This window comes from Narcine bancroftii, chromosome 2, assembly GCF_036971445.1.
Source record: "Narcine bancroftii isolate sNarBan1 chromosome 2, sNarBan1.hap1, whole genome shotgun sequence".
Taxonomy (NCBI): Eukaryota; Metazoa; Chordata; class Chondrichthyes; order Torpediniformes; family Narcinidae; genus Narcine; species Narcine bancroftii.
In genome coordinates this window covers 73,108,069-73,127,567 of record NC_091470.1, presented here as the reverse complement: position 1 = coordinate 73,127,567, position 19,499 = coordinate 73,108,069, and the positions used below count along the sequence as shown (strand labels likewise).

General features: G+C 39.1%; 1 protein-coding gene across 1 annotated transcript in view; it reads left to right on the top strand.

Annotated features, from left to right (window-relative positions):
• zfyve26 (zinc finger, FYVE domain containing 26) overlaps window positions 1-19,499 on the top strand; it is a 109,393-nt gene that overhangs the window by 21,780 nt on the left and 68,114 nt on the right. The window contains 6 exon segments of the mRNA XM_069917086.1: window positions 2,101-2,292; window positions 3,295-3,990; window positions 8,129-8,218; window positions 10,778-10,843; window positions 13,160-13,305; window positions 15,581-15,773. Coding sequence (XP_069773187.1) covers window positions 2,101-2,292; window positions 3,295-3,990; window positions 8,129-8,218; window positions 10,778-10,843; window positions 13,160-13,305; window positions 15,581-15,773 — 1,383 coding nt within the window.

Sequence of the window (19,499 nt, the reverse complement as noted above, 5' to 3'; positions counted from 1 at the left end):
TTTCATTGAGCTATGGACATAGACCTCCAGATCCCTTTGCCCATCAATGCTTTTAAGTGTCCTGTCATCAACTGTATACTTTCCCCTTACATTGGACCTACCAAAGTGCAACACTTCACACTTATTTGGATTAAAGACTTTTTGCCATTTTTTTTCCCACATCTGTAACTGATCTGTATCCTGTTGTATTTTTGAAAGCTCTGTAGACTGTCCACAACTGTACTAATCTTTGTCTCATCTGCATATTTACTAACCTGCTCATCTAACAAACTCCAATCTCTGCAGAGCACCACTGATACAGACCTCCAGCCTGTATAGCATCCTTCGACCATTACTTTCTGTCTTTGGACTGGCCAATTCTACATCCAAAATATGAACTCATCATGGAGGTTATGCATCTGCAACTTCTAGATCAGCCTGCTATGAGGGGACCTTGTTAAGCACATTAAAGTCTATAGAGAAATCCTCAACTGCCCTACCCTCATCACCTCAAATTATTAAGATGTGACCTGCCTCTCACAAAGCTATCGGACCATGACTTTACATTTGTGCATGTTCTATCCCCAAGTGTCCTTTCAATTAGTTTCACCATTCATTTTCTGAGGTTTACTGGCCTATAGTTTCCTAGATTTATCTTCCCTTAAAAAAAATGCTATTAGTCATCTGGAACCTCTTCTATTGCTAGTGAGGGTGGAAAGATCTTGGTCCAAGCCCCAACAATCTCTTCACTTGCCTCTTTCAATCAATGGATCCAAATCCCATCAGGCCCAGATAACCTATCCATCATTTTCCTCCTCAAAGACCCAGCATCACCACTTACTCGATCTTAAAAATGAGATAACTCATGAACATTCTCCACATTATGCTCTTTTGTCCTCATCCTTGGTAAATATTGATACAAAGTATTTAATTCTTACCCACTTCCTCTGACTCAAAGCATAAATGTTCTCTTTTATCCTTGAGTGGTCCTTTTCTCTCCTTGGTCATCCTTTTGTTTTTAATGCAAGAATAAAATGCCTTGGATTTTCTTTAATCCTGCTTGTGAAGGATATTTCATGGCTCCCATTTAGCCTTTCACATACCCTGCTTGAGTTTTTTTGTGCAATCATCTGGGACCCTATCTGATTATAGCTTCCTAAAGTTTATACATGCCTTTTACTTTTTGACTAACTTCATGACATCTCTTGTTAAACAAGTTTCTCTGACCTTGCCAGCACTATTCTCTCTTCACACTGGAAAATGGTGGTGCTGCTGATGTCTAATTAGTTGGCCCTCAAACACCTCTCACATGTTAATTGTGGCCTTGCTTGACCATAGCTGTTCCCAATTCACTCCTGCTGCTCCCTGAGCTCCTGCCTAATCACATAATAATTTGCCCCCTCCCAATTTAGTACAAGCTTATCCTTCTTCATTAACTATCTTGAAAGTTGAGGAAGAGTGGTCAATATTGCCCACTGAAACTCTGATCATCTGACCAGGCTAATTTGGCAATACAAGGTCTAGTATGGCCCCCTTCTGGTATGGAAGATCTATTATACTTACTCTTATTGGCTGTTGTGTCTAAAGAGCTAGTCAAAGTGATCCCTGCCTTCTCTCTGCTTCCAACACTCATTTGCTCCTTCTCAGGACTTTTTAAACTGGTGCTTTGCGTTTCAAAGAAAGTTCCATCTTTTTTTTCTTTTATGTTTTTTTTCATTTGGTTGAGTGTAAAACTAGGTAATGATAAATCTGCTCTGCATTGATCAATAGGATATGTACAAGGACTTACCTTCCCTGTATGTTATATTTCACAGTCAGGAATTCATATTTGAGGATGCAAGTTTCCACATGGCTGTAAATTCACTAACACCAATTCTGAAGATTAATTTATGTAACTTAAAATACTGGAGTTAATGTAAAGCAATGTAGTAGCAAGTTTGAGGTTTCTTGTTCATGGGAATCTTGAAAAAAATATATTAAAAAAATATTAACTTTGTTGTTGAAGGTCAAGAGATGATTTTGATAATTATCTATTTTGAATAGATAAGTTCATTAATGAAACTTAATTGGTTTGTAAAGCATTTCTGTTTGGCATTATTTCTTTGTTTTTGGTCATATTAGGTGCACAAAGTCTAAACATAATGCAGAGGCGAAATGTGACCTTGTATCAAGCATTGTGTGCAATGAAATATGCAATATATGCCCTTTGTGTAAATGGCCACCAGCCATCTTCGTGTAAAGACTGTCCATATGCGACATTGGATGTAGATGTTAAAGATGAGATTGTTGAAAATGATCAGCTATATAGTCAAGGTAAAACTATCACCATTGGTCTGTCTATCAACATTTAGTCTTTTATCCTTTTCCAGTTTGGAAATTCATGAAGTTTAAAAAGTTGCCTGGGCATATTTAAATTCTACTTTTGTTCAAAATGCTTAGTTTGTTGTTTTGCACATGATCTCCATTTAACAGAAAAATTTTTTGTGCCTGGTTGGTGCCATGGATTCTTGTCCTTTTAAAGGACAGCTACAAATGTGGACTGCTTGTGTGTTCATGTTTTGATGTGTTGGCATAATTTGGACTTTTATTAGATTGGTATTCAATTTCTACTACTCTCATTCTATAATTTCAGCTGTCATTTTCCAAGGTAACATTATGTATGCAAAAATATGTTATATTAAGTTTTAAGGTTTTTAGGGTATTGTGTCAGTTAATGTTTTAGCCCAAGTTTCTGATTAAAGCAGTCATTTTGAACCTTTTTCTTTCCACTCACATACCACTTTAAGTATTCCCTATGCCATAGATGCTCTGTGATTAGTCAGGTGGTATGTGAGTGGGAAGAGAAGGGAAGGTTGAGAACCACTGCTCTAGATTGTTACAGAAATATTTTGCTTGATAAAAAAAATTTATTGGCCCATTTTCTTTGGAGTTATTTAAACCATGCATGCAACGAATCAATTGGTTTTCAAACTTTCTTTCCACCCATATACCACCTTAAGCAATCCCTTACTAATCACAGAGCACCTATGGCATAGGGAATTCTTAAAGTTGTATGTGGGTGGAAAGAAAAAGGTTGAGAACCACTGGCTTAAAGTTTTCTTTTGTCTTCTCACCTGACAAAGTGTTTCAAGATTTTTTTAGTGTATTAGAGTCACTTATTCTGTGCTCCAGGCTGAGATAAGTAGAAATGCTTAAATCTATGTGATTTAAGTTTTGCTGAAGGCGACCAGAACAGTCTGTCACACAGAAATGTCAGTAGCAACTTTGAGCACACCTGGTTTTCAGAATTAACATTGTGTTCATTTGTTCAAATAGGTTGTTCTACACTTTTCAAGTTGTATTTGTCCAGATGCCAGAAGTTTCTGCATGTCATTCCTGCTCCTTTCCGGTTGGAGGTGTTGGAAAATATCTTTTCTTTATTGTTCTTGTCATATAATGACCTCCTTGGGGGCAGAGCAAGATTAGAAGGCCAATTTTGCCTTGAAGAAGAAGGGGACACAGAACAAATACAGGCACCAAAGGGAATTGACTGCATTGCACAACACATGGAATCCTCTGTGAGTTATAACTTCTCACATGGTGAGCCTTCAAATGCTAGTTTGGAAGAGAATGTCACATGGAAGAGCTCTGGAGAGCTCCATGATGACTGCACGTACAAGTTGAAGAAAACTGATTTCAGGTCTAAGATTGTAGAAAATGATACCACCACCAAGCAGCTGGATTATTTAGATCTGAAACATTTTATGATGAGTACAAGCCGTGGTAATGACTTTTTGGTAAATCCAGTGACTATTAACATATTTCTGGAGTTAATCAAAGGTCATCTGGAGGCAATGAAGTGCCATATTCCTTGGACATCTGGCAATGTGTCTGGAGAGGATGCCCAGCTAGTGGAGTGCCTGAACGGTTCGATTGATGCAGATTCCTTTGGAAGCCGGTTTGCACAACTTTCAAGATATATCTGTGAAGCCCAATGGAGATACAAAGTAGTTACAAGCAATAATACAGCTGGTAAGAATGTTTTTAAGTACTGAATATACATAACATGAAAAAGTGTCTGCAGTGAACAAACGTGCTGGAGAAATTCAGCAGGTCATGCAGCATCGAGAGGAAGTAAAGGGTAACCAACATTTCGAGGTACCTGATGAAGGGCCCAGGCCCGAAATGTTGGTTACCTTTCACTTTCCAGCATGTTTGTGCACTGAACTCAACCCCAGCATCCGCACATGAAAGTGTCTGAACTGGGCAGGTCCACTTTCAAAAGTTAATTCATTATAAAATGAAATGTTAAAAGAATGTTTTATAAAAGACCATCATTTTGATGACTTTGTTGATTTTCTAGATTAGTAACCATTATTGGAGCTAGTTTATAAATTTCTCATGACTTGTTTATAACATGTTCACTGATGTGCACCGTCGTTGATGTGCTGACCATTCAACCACTCTGTCCTCCATTCTTCTATAGCATGCCTATTTAACTAAGAAGCTCTTAAATGTAGTCATTGTATCTGATTCCAACTCTTTCTCTGACAGTGCATTCCAGGTATCAGTTACTGTGTACTCTATACAGTAAAGAATACAGCACAGATCTTTTTTAAAAAAAAAAACTCCTTCCTCTCTCCTTCAACACCTGCCCACTCATTTTTTGATTCTTTTAGCATGGGAAAAAGATTTAGATCATTTTCTTCATTGGCACTCTCCTAAACTTGAGTTTTTTTTAAAAATCCGGTCACTCTCACAGCTTCCTTTCCACCAGAAAAACAAGCCCAGTATGTTTAATCTCTCCCCATTACTGAAGTCTTCAATCTTGGTGTATCTTCTTCCACAATGTTGAGATTAAATTCCATTCCTTTGCTCGTACTTAGCCCAACATTCCAATTATCTCTGCCTAGCCTGAGACAATCTTCTGCACGGTTTACCCACACCAATTCCCAGTTAATTCTTCCTGGAATCCTGAAGTTGTTGGTTTTGGATTTAAAAAGTAGAAAAGTGTTTTTTAAACAGTGACACGTGGAAGCAATGGAAATTCAAAGAATGAGGAACAAAATTACAATGGTTTTAGAATCCTGAAATAATAGTGTAAAAATAGTGCATTAATTTATTTGGTTTGTGTTAATAATTTGAAGAAGAAACATTTGTGCCAATTCTGGAACTGTTCCCATAATGATGTCAACATTTTTCTGCCAACTTTATTTTAACTGTTATCATTGAATATGCTCCTATCTATAGGCAGAGCATTCCAGATAACAGCATTTTTTGTGTTATCTTTGTTTTGTTGTGTATCACATTTAATCCTTGGCTGCTATAATTATTAATCTTTCATCCCACTGGAAATTATTTCTATTACTTAAAACCCTTCCATCATTTTGAATACCTATATTCTATAATCTCTTAATCTTTGCTCTTAGTGGTATCATAGGCTTTATTAGTCTTACCACATAACATTTATTCCTGGTGCGTTTTTGAAAGTCTCTCTTACACCTTGTTAAAGATCCTGACTTCTCGATGTGTAGATCTTAAAACAACACAAAGGCCTAACCTGTATTTTAAAAAGACTGAATGTGACTAGCTTCCTTTGGTGAATTGTGCTTTTGTTAATAAAGCCAAAGTTTCTGCAGCGGTCCACACGTGTAGTTACTAGATGTTGGATAGCACAGTGGTAATGTTAGTAAAGCAGCTGCCTCAATTCCAGAGATTTGGATTCAATCTTGACTTCAGCTGCTTTCTGTGTGGAGTTTGCATCTTCTCACTGTGATTGATTGAATTTTACCCAAGTGCTTCAGTTTTCTCCCACATCACAAAGACATGTAGGTTAAATGGCCACAGTAAATTGTTCCAAGGGCATAGGTGAGAGTGGATCTGGGAGAAGTTGAGAACGTGGAGAGAATAACTAAAATGAGAGCAATATAAAATTGGTCTAAATGGGTGTTTGCATTCATTTTGTGGGTCAAAGGGCCTTTTCCTGTGTTGAATATGTCAGTGTCTCTCTCTGAGACACCAGAGGTCTTGCCACCTTCGAAGATTTTTGAACTTACAGGGTTTTCTCTTCCCGCACCCACTTTTAACATTGCACCATTTCATTTAAATTACATTTCATATGTCCTACCAAAAATCACGCTTTTATGCCTTTGGCATATCCTTCAAACTCTTCATCTTCCTGCATAACTGAGTTTACAAATTTTAAAATTGTTGTGTCCAAGTCCAGCTGTTCTTATGAATCAAATGTAACTGTGTACTTTATATTGTACATCGCCACATATTAGTGAAATTGTCCACCACTTGGCTCATTATCTCTGAGATGATTTTGTTTCTGTGCTGCTGCTATCACTTTATTCTTAAAGATCTTAATTTTGCCGTCTCATCCTTTATCAAACAAGTTTTGAAATTGAAAACACATCATTTTTCGTTTTATTCATCACTTTTATGTTTATTCAAGTTTTCTTCAACAAAGCTTTGTTGACTTTAACAATCTGACCTATTCTCTTCTAAATCTTATTTAATTTTGTCAGATATCCTCTCTAAAAGTTACCCCAAATCAAAGTTAGGATTATCATTCCATTTTTATATAGATTATTCATTCCATTTTTTGAACAGGGATGCAAAGTTTGGATGCGGAATTTGTAATCCTTCAGTTCTCTGGCTCCAGCCTCAAGACAAAGAAAGATTTTGGCCAGAACTTTCACAATTTCCATTGCTAATTTCCTTCACTAAACTGGGAAACATTCCCACCCTGGCTCATTTTGTTTTTTTGCTTTGAGGACTGCACATCATTTCAAAAGTTTTGATTTTTATTCTGTCCATTCTTGTTATCACCTCACTTTAATCCTTAAGTGATAGATTATTCTTGAGTGAAAATGAGTGCAATATAATTAGATGTGTTACTTGGTTATTAAATTGCTTATCTTTGACTATAGTTTTTATGTTTATACATTATTCTCATATATTTGCTTGGTCCTTAAATAAAGTGCAGAAAAGACTTATTGAAATACTGCTTTTAAAATATACCTTGCACATATAAGCCTTTTCTCTATTTCATTTTACACTTGATATCTTTGCTCAGCTGAATTATTCTTGGGGTGAACTATTTCAGCCAGGGAAGCACTGGAGCACAACAGTTAGCAAATGTGTCTGAGGCCTGAGTGCTTAAAAAGAAACTTGATGACAGTTGAAAATCGTACTGCATTTTGTCTTGTGCCATGATGTCTCAAAGTGGCTTGAGAGAATCAGTGGCGCTTTCCATGTTTCTCTCAAACTTTAACCACTGCAAGTTGATGTATTCAGTGGAGGAAAAAAAGGTGTTTGATTTTGAAATGCAGCTTACCTTATTTTTATTGTGTAACTAAGCTTCTTGTTTCACGATTCTTTTTATTGTTAAGTACACAAAAATGCACAGGGTTTCCTTTGCACTGCCAAAGCACATAAAGGTGTTGATAATACCACTATCCAGGTGAGAAAAGAGAAGCAAAAGAGAGTCTGTGGATCGCTCCACCTCCTGAGATGCTGTTGACTTGTGCCTTCATAGTGGCCAGTGATGAACCTGGGTTGTACCTCCTTCACCTGTGCTTTTGCACCTCAAATGCACTCAGTAGAGCTGGGAAGCCCTGTAGCCCTGCTAGCCATTGGCACCCTCACAAATGCTGCACTCTGTATCTTGCCTCCAGAAGCAAACAGGCTGCATCCTGGTAAGAGGCCTTCAGTTGTCGAGCCCCGAGATGGAACCTGGTTTGCTGCTATGATTTCCTACCTGGTGTTCTCGCCATCCTTCTCTTTCTCAGCAGTGAGTTATTCTCTCGCATAGGTGCCCTCCGATGGTCTGCAGCTTCCTTGGAGCCTGTATTCTCAATTCAGGCTGCTGAACCATCTTGGGTGCCAGACCTCTGAGGTCATGGGTGTAAGAATTGCTGTTGGGCCCAATTCTAAGGGCATTTTAAACCTGCATGGGGCCATCAAGCAGTCGACCCAACACACACAGGAGGCTTGATAGGCCCTGGCCCCACTTCCCAGTCTTCACGAGTTTGCTCCATTATATTCATTTCTGGCTATACTTTTAAACTGGCTCAATGTCCCATAACTAATATAGAAGTATAAATTGTTGCTGCCTGCTGATTGTGTGCTAGATTAAACAGTGATAATTTTTGTTTTATCCAAGAAGGCTTCCGGTTCATCACCAAAAAATATCCATCTCTGTCGAAGCAATCAACACTGAAGAGGAGAGGCAAAACTCAAAGGAACAGAGTTGGTAAGAAAAGCAATATTTCCTTTTACGATATTGACAAAACTTTTACACTGAAAACCATGGTGAGGCCAACACTGCGCCCTTTTGTTATTGAGTAAATAACTTCGATTTTAGGAATATGCATGTGCTGAATTAAAAATAGAGCCCCCCCCCCCCCCCATTTCTTCTACAGGCAGAAAAGAAGGTGCAATGAAATGTGTGGAAGGCACAAAACCCAAGTGATAAGAAACTTGCAGATGACAGAATTCTGAAATAGAACAGAAAATGCTGGAAATATTCAGCAACATGTATATGGAGGGTGAAACGAGATATTGATTTGGGTTGAGGAATTTTCATCAGAACTTTGAAAAGTCAGAAAACAAACGTTTCAAATTTTAGAAAAAGGGCAACCGAGGAGTCAAACAATAAAATGTCTGTAATAGGTTGGAGAGTAAGGGAGACGGACTAATGCAAGTGTTGCCAGCTGAGAAAAGTCTTGTTGCAGCTTAACTGTCTGGAGAAGTAAATGGAGGGATATAATGAGGACAAGGGAGAGTGGAAAAAAAATGCTGGAAGTCCCAGTTACTGAAAATTTGAAATAAAAGGTAAAGCTGTAAATATTTAGTCTCTGTCAAGAGAGACGAATTGAAGTACTGTTACATGTGATTGAGTTTTCATCAGAACTGGTCAGTTCTGTCACAAACTGGTAGGATTAGATATCTCTAATGGTTGAGTCTCTTCAGGAAGATGTTGGAATGTTAAGTCAGTCCTAGGTAAAATCCTGGAATGTATTATAAAGGAACTCAAACCATTTTGAAGCTGCTAATATGATGGGGTAACGAAAGACTGACTGCAGATGCTAGAATCTGGAGCAAGTAGTGAGCAGCTGCAGCAACTCAGCTAATGGAATTAGCCATTGGAAATGAACCTTCAACCTGTAAAGTAAAAAGGTGATGATATTTCTTATATGAGGAGGGGGAAAGAGCTGATAGAGTACTGATCAAGAAGGTGGGAGGGTGGAGTGACAGGGAGAGAGGACTAGGAATGGGGGAAAATTAGAGAGAGTAGGAGTTGGTACAGAATAGAGGGAAACAGTGGAATTGCATAGAGGTAGGAGTGACCTAAAATTTGATCGTGGTTCATACCAATAGGTGAACGGCTGGCCAAGAGGAATATGATTGTTGTTCATCAGGTTTACATTTGGCCTCACCCTGGCAAACTTAACTGAGCAGAAATAGTTGGGGGACTAGAAACGGTTGGGACAGGCAGTTCAAGCTGGGACCAAAAGAGCACAGGTGTTCAATGGAAATGAATATTTAAAAGTATGGTAAGTCATAATTACTGCCAGATGCAACAATGAAAATATCCAGCAAGTTGGGCAAAATGTAGCACAATAATTAATTTTGCGAGAGCAAGGTCATGGTTCTCCTGAGTTCAAGTTTATTGTCTTGAGTGCATAAATTACATCACATGCAACCCTGAGATTCTTCGTCCTGCAGGCCAGATAAAATTTATACTTTCAGTAGTGTAAACTACTCAAGATAAAGATACATGTACAAAAGAGGAATATAAACAAATAAAGAAATGTAAGCAAACTGCTGAAACAGAAAAAAAATAGTAATAAATAAGGTGCAAAATAAGAGTCCTTAAATGATTCTGATTGAATGTTGTTTAGGAATCTGATAGTGGAGGGGTTGCAACTGTTCCTGAACCTGGTGTTATGAGTCTTGTGGCACCGACTGTATATCTCTTTCCTGATGGCACTAGCAAGATCAGAGCATGTCCTGGGTTGTGTGAATCTGATGATTGCCACGGCTCTCTAACAGTGATGGGAAGAGTTTTGCCTGTCATGTTTTGGACTGTGTCCACTACCCTTTGCAGGCTTCTCCACTCAGAGGAATTGGTATCCCATACCAGACTGCGATGCAGCCGGTCAGCACATTTTTAGAAGTTTTCCATAGTTTCTAATGTTATACCAAACCTACACAAACTTCTGAGGAAGTAGAGGTGCTGGCATGCTAGTTTGTTGGTTTGAGGAAAGATCCTCGGAGATGGTGATTCTCTGAAATTTAAATTTGCTCACCCTCCACCTCTGATCCCCCTAATGATCATTGGATCTACACCTCTGGCTTACCTTTCCTAGTTTACAATAGGGCTCTTGGTTTTTGGTGACATTGAGTGAGAGGTTGTTGTTAGTACACTATTCAGCCAAGTTTTCAATCTCTTGTGAAGTTAATTTATATACTAGAAATTTAAAATAAAATCTGTTTGCTTTGTAGCTCCTCTTCGGAATCCCATGTTGATTTCCTCATTATTTTGCTTTCTATTTTTATCTTTTCCACCAAAAATGTTCTAGTGTTATTTGGGTTGTACATGTGTAACTCTCCCAGTAGATAGTGTGGAACTGAATAAGATGAAAGATTAGATTAAGCCTCTTTAAAAGCTCACAAACTATCTGTAGATAGCAAGGAATGAATTAACAAATGAACATTGCAATGGAGTTTGTCTTACTTAATCTCCTCATTTCTGTCAGTTATTTTTCACTCTCAGAAATTTCACCTCCTTAATTTTATGTCTTTACAGAACTGAGCTCCAGTTCTCACTTGACAGTGGAAAGTCTGAGTGGTGATTTAAGTACCAGTACCTCAGGTATGTTATTCATTATGCATCTGGAGTTTCAAGAATGTAGCAGTAACATTTCATTCACAAGCCAGATTCTTGCAAAACCAATGCTGAAATGTAACTGAGTTGCTGTAACCAAGAACTGGAATGCTGCATTGATTAGACACAAGCATAGAAAATAGGAGCAGGAGTAGGCCATTTGGCCCTTTGGACCTGTCCATCATTCAATGTAATTATAGCTGATATTCACCTCTTGTACACCCTATCATCCCTTGATCCCTTCAGCACTAAGCAACACATCTACTCTCAATTATTCAACTGGCCTTGACTGCCTTCTTGATAGAGAAGTGCACAGGTTCACTGCCCTCTGGGTAACAAAATATTTCCTGATCTCTGATGTAAATGACACACCCCATGTCCTGAGACTGTGACTCCTGGTTCTGAACATGGGGAACATCTTCCTTACTTCTAGGCTGTCTTAATTCTGTCAGAATTGTATGGAGTTCTATAAACCCCTGTCAATTTCGAGCCTCTATCGAATACAAGACTCATCCATCAAGCATAGGCTCTGCTATCTTAAGCATGGACCTCTGTGGGTTTGTCATTGTTTAAAAGCACCACCTTTTGTATTCTGGCCTTGGAGGTTTTGTTAGACTTTATGCTTATGAATTTCCCAAGCATACTTCTTTACTGATAATGATTTCCTTCAGATGATCCCTCTTTCTTGACCTTTGGTTTGCCAGAATACCTGGGAGGTTATTTATATGCAATACTTTTTAAAGACTGAACCAATGTATGTGTTTAATTATAGTATTTCTTTCTTCCTAATTATAATTTCTAGTTTCTGACAGGGGAGAGAAGTTGGAGAAAATAAATTAAGATGCAGCAAGCATTTATAGCAAGGAGAATGGTATATATGCAAGTCTTGCTGAGATTGTGTAGGTCTTTGATGAATTTTCATTACTAGGACCAGTTTTGGTCTCCGTACCTAAAGATGCCACTTCCTTTAATGCTCTGGAATTTGTTGTTTTCAACCAATGATCTCCCAGGAGCTATTTTTAAAAAAAAACACCATAATTTGGTTCAATTGCTTTCTCTCTCGACACTTTTGTTTCCCCAACAAAACTGGAAAGTGTGCAGATGGAAGTAAAAAATGTAATTAATTGTTCTGCTCTTTCTTTGTACCCAGTTATTATTTCTACCATATTTATAAAATAATTACATTTTCCTTGTTTAATCATGTATTTGGAGCACTTTTCAGAATCAAATTTTAGTCTCTCAGCAAGTCTTCAGTCACTTTTCATCTTTCCCCTCTCGATCCTTTTGTTGAAACCTAAAGCTCCCAATCTAGATGCTTGCTATTTTGCTTGACAATTTTGCGTTGCTTTTTGTTTCTAAAGATACCCCAAATTTTCTTCACCAGGTACAGCTGAGCGCTCAGTTTCAACTTATTTTTGTGCCAGTTGTAATGAATGATATGTTCTTTTAAATAATATCCATTGCCTACCTACAAATCAACCCATTTTGTAAAGTTGCCCATATATCATAGCTAACTCGGACTGTACTTTTGAAGTTTCTTTTGTTAGATTTCACACTCTAGTTTCTGATATTATTTTGCTCATTAATTTAATGAAGAATTCAATGATATTATTGTCACCTTTCCCAAAGGGAAAGTGCACAAGATTCTGCCCTGCAAAAGGAATAATTATTAATAACCAATTCATTTCTGATAAGAAATATTCACAGTATGTCCTAGAGAACTTCCTCTATCCTCTGACAGAATGAATTTGAGATTGTTGCTTACTTTGTTTTGCTGCTTGGATGTGACAATAGCCGCTTTCAGGTGGCCAGAATAGCCCAAAATACCCATTTGCGACTGTTGGGAGGCTACCTGAAAGCGGGGAACTCTGACCCGAGGAGTACTTAACCCAATCCTCCTAGGGTAGGTTTATTCTCCGCTTCCGAGTGCTCCCCCTAGGCACCTGAAAGCGGGCAGGACTACAGCCACAGTCGACAGGTGCCTCTCCCCACTGCGGACAGTACAGAGCCTTCAGCGCTGCCACCTGAATGTCGCTTCTCACACACCTGCAGCTGACTCTGGAGCCGCATTCTCCCAGCTATTCTACCTGAAAGCGGCTGATAAAGGGCTGGTACTGACATTTGTTTAGAGTGCCTTTTAACATTAATTGCATCAAAAAGGTATTTGATAGAAAATCTTATTTATAACATTTTCCCAAAAACACTAAACTGTTTTTTTTCCCCCGATGAATGTTTTTCATATTACTGGTTTCTCTTTGCATGTTCCAATGACAGAGTTAATACTTTTGATATTAAACTTTGCAGATGGAAGTATTGTAAATTTAACTGCGACCAATGAACAAGAGGTTCAAGTTCCCAGATATAATCTTCTAATCCCCATGATGTTGGCTCCACCAGAGTCCCTTCTCATTTCTTGTATCCTGAGGGGTAACTTTGCCCAAGCACATCAGGTAAAATTGCACTTCAATTTCGTGGACAAAAAAAATGACCATATTTCATAAATAGTCTTTAGATTGCAATGAAAGTACAGAGATGTAATTTTTTTAAAAAGCATTCTGTTCCTCAACCATTTAAAAGAAAAAAATCCTCTTCTATTTAATCTTTTGAGATAAAATGTTGCATAATTGCTCGTTGGTACTCAAGACATACAAAATAATACTCATTCGTCATCTTTAATGTGATTGTCTTGTCTTTCCCTGTTCTCCACTCACCACCTGACCCAAGTCATCCTCAATGATTGTTTGGATGCACCATTGTATTTTTTATTTAAAGCTGTGTTGGGTGATAATTTGCCATAAAAGGGTTGGGGCAGTGGGGGAGCTGTATTTAATATTTGACATATTTAAAAGTAGATCTAATGTGTTTGAACTCCTGATCTTGATTATTTTACTCACGTTCATATTTCCCATTTTTAAATTAGAAAAATAACAAAATACCTCTATAATTTGGTGTTCATACATACATTTGACACATAACCTAAAACTTTAACAAGCCTGATTGTTACACCAGACTATGATGATGCAGTGAAGAGCATTATTTGAAGAGATCATCATACTTTTAGTCCCTTCACATTATTTTTGATAATTAATGGAAACTTTTAGGAGTGTAAGCAACTGCTAATTTTATTGGCCTTTCAACTCCTTGAGCATATTCTGTTATTGAGTTATTTCAGGACTGATCAGTACTTAAATCTGTTCCTTAATTCTTAAAATCTCTTCCCAACAAAAATCATTCAGTCTTAATTTTGCACTTCATTGTTTTTACTTATTCAGCAACATTTTTGGGAGATTGAACTCTGGATCTGCAGTAACGGCAGCACTGCCGCTGGTGAGGACCCAGGAGAACGGAGTCACAGCACTGCTCGAAAAGGTCCAACCGCCTGGATCTTGTGCCAGTGGCTTTGCACAGGCATTAAATGGCCTGTTAAAGGAGCCGATGGTGTTTTCAAACTAATATCACGCAACCACAGGTCTCTGTTGGCAGTGGCCAAGAAAATTTGTAGGCTCCAGGGAACAGTGGATGGGTGCAGGGCACTAGAACTGGGCGGGGGGGGGGGGATATCCCCTGTTGAAAAGAAGAAACAGAGGAGCCAACCCTACAGAACGGTGACCGTGGCAGCAAGCAAGGAAGGAGGCTCAGTGGCTAAGGTATTCACACTGACTGCGGCCGACTTGTAATCGGAGGACTCGCGTGGGCTGCGAGCTGCTGGAGAGTGGGTCACAGGAACCAGGTTTCAGAGCCGGGATTCAAGAGTGTGCTGAGGACAGGAAGGGCTTCCGAAGGGCTGCAAGCTTTGAAGGCTTCCTGATCATGTTGGAGGTTTAGATCTGGAGCTTGGGATGATGATGGTTCAAACAGAAGTCTTTATAGCTGAAGAGGCGAATCCACAGACACTCAGTGTCTCTGACGGGTCCCGCTTTTGCTTTTCTTTCTCTCTTACTGTAAGGGGTGCCAGGCAACACTAATGGTGACTCTTTTCTGCCTTCATTCCCTTCCTCTTTAATTCACTTCAAGTTGCATATTACAATTAAGATTTATTCTTGCTGTTGTATTTATAACTTCCTGCTGATTTTGTGATATTGTACGTGAATGCAGTTTTTGTTTTTTTTGCTTGGATTTTGCTGAGTTTGGCCAGCTATCGATTTTCAGCATTTGGATTACCCAGTACTAAACTGGTTCATCAATGAAAAGCTGAGCTTTCTTGCTGGATCCACTTGGTGAGGGCTTCAGCAGTACCAGGGCCTTACACAAAATAACTAGAATGCATTAGAGTGGGATGGGGGAGAGGGGAAAGAAGGGGGGTTCATAAACTACTAAGAACATGTTTGAAAGGTAGCAAAACTGCATTTTCTGCAAATACTATTGCAAAGGTAGAAAATTTATGTCCTTGCAGTTTTAAAATCTTTACTGAAATGATTGCGCTCATACATCAAATGCCAGGTCTAACGTGGTAGAGGATCTGTGAACTGGTTTCCCAGTATAACAGCTTTGAATTCTCAGCACATTATGTACCATTGCAGTGCATACAGAGTCTAGCGGTGAGTGTGCACATAGTTGGCAAGTTTGGCTCTCCATATTTTAAAAATAATGTGCACCAAAGTCCAGTTCTTGCTGGAAATAAGGGAATACTGGGATTGAACTGCAAGGTTCAACCAATCATCACACATGATGCATCTCACCATTTGCTAGAATGTCAAGTGACAGAGCAATATTTTACCTTCGCAGGTTGTTTTAATGTTTGAAATCCAATCTTCTTATTGCTATGGTGAACTAATCTTTATGGAACGATACCAGCAAGTAATCAATGAGCTTGCTAAAGTAGAACAGAAAATGGAGAACCAAGGCATGGACATGGCTAATCGCAAACTAAGTGCTGGGCGTTTCACCCTTCAAGCAATTGGTGATGCTGCTGCAGCAGGTAGCTATCAGATTCCTTTTCAGTTCAGAGAGGGATTTGTTGACATCTGAATATTTAGAATGTGTACACAAAGAAAACAGTTGTTTTAATTGCTTGGGAATATCAGTAATTCTAGTTTTAAAAGCACAGTACTCAAAATTTCACTTGATAGATGAAGCAATCTTTCATTATCAGATGCTGTGCTGTTTGCTTTACCATATAACAATTACAGTACGGGGCCCATCTAGTCTGTACCGATTTAAGTGATAATCCTCTAGTCCCACCTACCTGCACTTTGCCCATAACTGTCCAATCCCCTCCCATCCATATACCTATCCAACTTTTCATTAAATGACAAAATTGACTTTGCTGCGACCACCTCTTCCAGAAGGTCATTCCACTGAGTGAAGAAGTTCCCCCTCATGTTACCTCTAAACTTTCGCCTCCTAATTTTCTTAACTCATGGCCTCTTGTTTGAATCTCACCTACCCTCAAGGGAAAGACCCTCTTCACATCTCCTTTATCTACCCCTCTCATAATTTTGAATACCCCTATCAAATTCCTCTCAATCTTCTATGCTCCAATGAATAAAGACCTAATCTACTCGATCTTTCTTTGTAATCTAGATTCTGAAATCCAGGCAATATTTTAGTAAATTTTCTCTGCACCCTCTCTACCTTATTGATATTGATATCCTTCCTATAATTTGGTGACCAGAACTGTACACAGTATTCTAAATTTGGCCTCACCAATGCCTTGAATAGTCACAACATCACTTCCCAACTCCTATATTCTATTCTTTGATTTATAAAGGTCAGCAGACCAAAAGCTTTCTTCTCTACTCTATTCAAATGAGATTCCATTTTCTGTTCTGCATTCTTCAATGTCCTCCTGAATAATCCTGTTTTGATTATTCTTTCCAGAATGAAGCCCTTTACACTTTTCAGTATTAAACTTCATCTGCCATCTTTCAGCCCACTCTTCTAAGCAGTCCAAATGCTTCTGCAATCTCTGAAAACTTTCTTCATTATCCACAACTCCACCTATTTTTGTATCATCTGCATATTTACTAATCTAGTTTACCATTTCCTCATCCAAATCATTAATGTAAATGACATATAACAAGGGACCCAGTACTAATCCCTGAGGCACACTGCTTGTTACCAACCTGCATCCTGACAGTTATCCACCATGACTCTCTGGAAACTACCTTCTAGCCACTGTTGAACCCATTTGACTATCTCAAAATTAATACCTAGCACCTGAACCTTCCTTACCAACCTTCCATATGAACCTTTCTTTGCCTTATTGAAATCCATATAGACAACATCTACTGCTCTACCTCCTCAACATTCCTAGTCACCTCCTCAAAAAAATTCAACAAAATTTGTCAAACATGACCTTCCACACACAAACCAATGTTGAGTGTTCCTGATCAGATCCTGTCTCTCTAGATACTTATCTCTAAGAATACTTTGTGTTAGCTTACCAACCACCGATGTTAAACTTACAGGCGTATAATTGCGAACTTACTCCTTGAACCCTTTTTAAACAGAGGAACCGTGTTTGCGATATGCCAGTCCTCCTGCACTATGCCCCTCTTGAATGACTTTTGAAATATCACTGTCAGAGCCTCCGCTATTTCTTCCTTGACTTCCTTTAGGACACAAAGACTTATCCACCTTTGTATGCTTCAAAAGCTCCAATACCCCCCTTTTCTAATCCCTACATTTTCCATAATTACCCCTTTTGCTTCCCTTATCCTGCACAATTCAATATCGTTCTACCAAGTGAATACTGAAGAAAAGAACTTGTTCAAAATCTCCCCACCCCCCCCCCCCATTTCATTTGGCTCCACACACAGTTGTCCGCTCTGATTCTCTAAGGGACCAATTTTATCCTTTACTTTCCTTTTGCTATTTGCATATTTGTAAAAACCCTTCAGATTTATTTTCACCGTTTGCTATAGCCACCTCGTATCTTTTCACTTTTCTAATTTCTTTCTTAAGATTCTTTTTACATTCAGTGTATTTTCCAAGCATCTTGTTTACACCTTGTTTCTTATATTTAATGTAGGGCTCCCTTTTTATTAGAACCAAATTTCTAATATCCCTTGAAATCCTCTTGAACTTTTGGCTCTGCCTTTTATCCTTACAGGAACATAAAGATTTTGTACCCTCAAAATCTCACCTTCAAAAGACCTCCAATTCTCCTCTACCTCCTTCCCATAAAACAAATCATCCCAATCCACTCCTTACAAATCCCTTCTCACCTGTTCAAATCTGGCTTTTCCCCTATTCAAAAACCTCAATCTTTGGACCAGACCTATCCCTTTCCATAATTATATTGAAACTAATGGTACTCTAATCACTGGATCCAAAGTGCTCCCCAACACATACCTCTGTCACCTGCCCTATCTCATTCCCCAACAGTAGATCCAACACTCCCCCTCTCTAGTCTGTACCTCAACATATTGCTGCAAAAAACTGTCCTGCACACATTTTACAAATTTTAATCCATTCAGCCCTTTCATAGAATGTGTTTCTCAATCATTATTAGTAAAATTAAAATCCCCACTTATACCACCCTGTGCTTATTACAAATCTCTGTTATTTCCTTACAAATTTGCTCCTCTATTTCTTGCTCCCCACTAGGTGGTCTATAATACACCCCTATGTGTAACTCCTCCTTTCCCAATTCTCAATTCCACCCATACAGCCTCCTGGATGAGCCCTCTAATCTATTCTGCCTAAGCACCACTGAAATATTTTCCCTGACAAGCAATGCTACACCACCCCTCTTGCCCCTCCAATTCTATCACACCGAAAGCAATGAAATTCAGGAATATTTAGCTGCCAGGCACAAATCCCTGCAACCACATCTCACTATTCACTTCCATGTCATACTGCCAAGTGTCGATCCACACCTTCATCTTGTCTACCGTCCTTACAATACTCTTAGCATTAAAGTAAATGCATTTCAGAGATTTCTCGCATCTTTCTCTTTGTCCCTATCTTTACAGTCAACTCTTTTATTTCTTTCCATTCACTCCCCTCTATCACTTTCATTTTCCTTCTCAATCACCTGCCTATCCACCCCCCAAATTTTGTCTAAGCCTTCTCTGTTTGCAGTCTAACCTTCTCCTTGCTGTTCTTTATTTGGTTCCCTTTCCCCAACCATTCCAGTTTAAAGCCTCCTGAGTAGCCCTGGCAAATGCCCCCTCCAGGATCCTGGTCCCTCAGGGATTCAGATGCAAACCATCCATTCGGTTCAGGTCCCACCTTCCTCCCCCCCAAAGAAAAAGGCCGAGTGATCTAAAAACTCGAATCCCTGCCTCTTGCTCCAGCCCTTTAGCCACGCATTCATCCTCCACCTTGTACTATTCCTGCCCTCACTGTCACATGACACGGGTAGTAATCCAGAGATTACTCCCATTGCATCGTGTACCACGACCTCTGGCTCATTTCCCTCCCACTTTAGGATGTGTTGGACATGGGAAGCTACATTCCGGATCCTGGCACTAGGGAGACAAACCACGACCTGGTTCGTCTTAGTGTGTCCACAGAATCCCCTATCTGTCCTCCTAACTATTGAATCCCCTGTAACTACTATCCTCCTCTTCCTTTTCCTACCCTTCTGAGCTACAGAGGTCGACCTCGTGCCAGAGATACAGCCACTGATGCTTTCCCCAGTTTGGTTGTTCTCTCCCCCCCCCCCCCCTCCACAGTACGCAAGGGGTAGTACCTA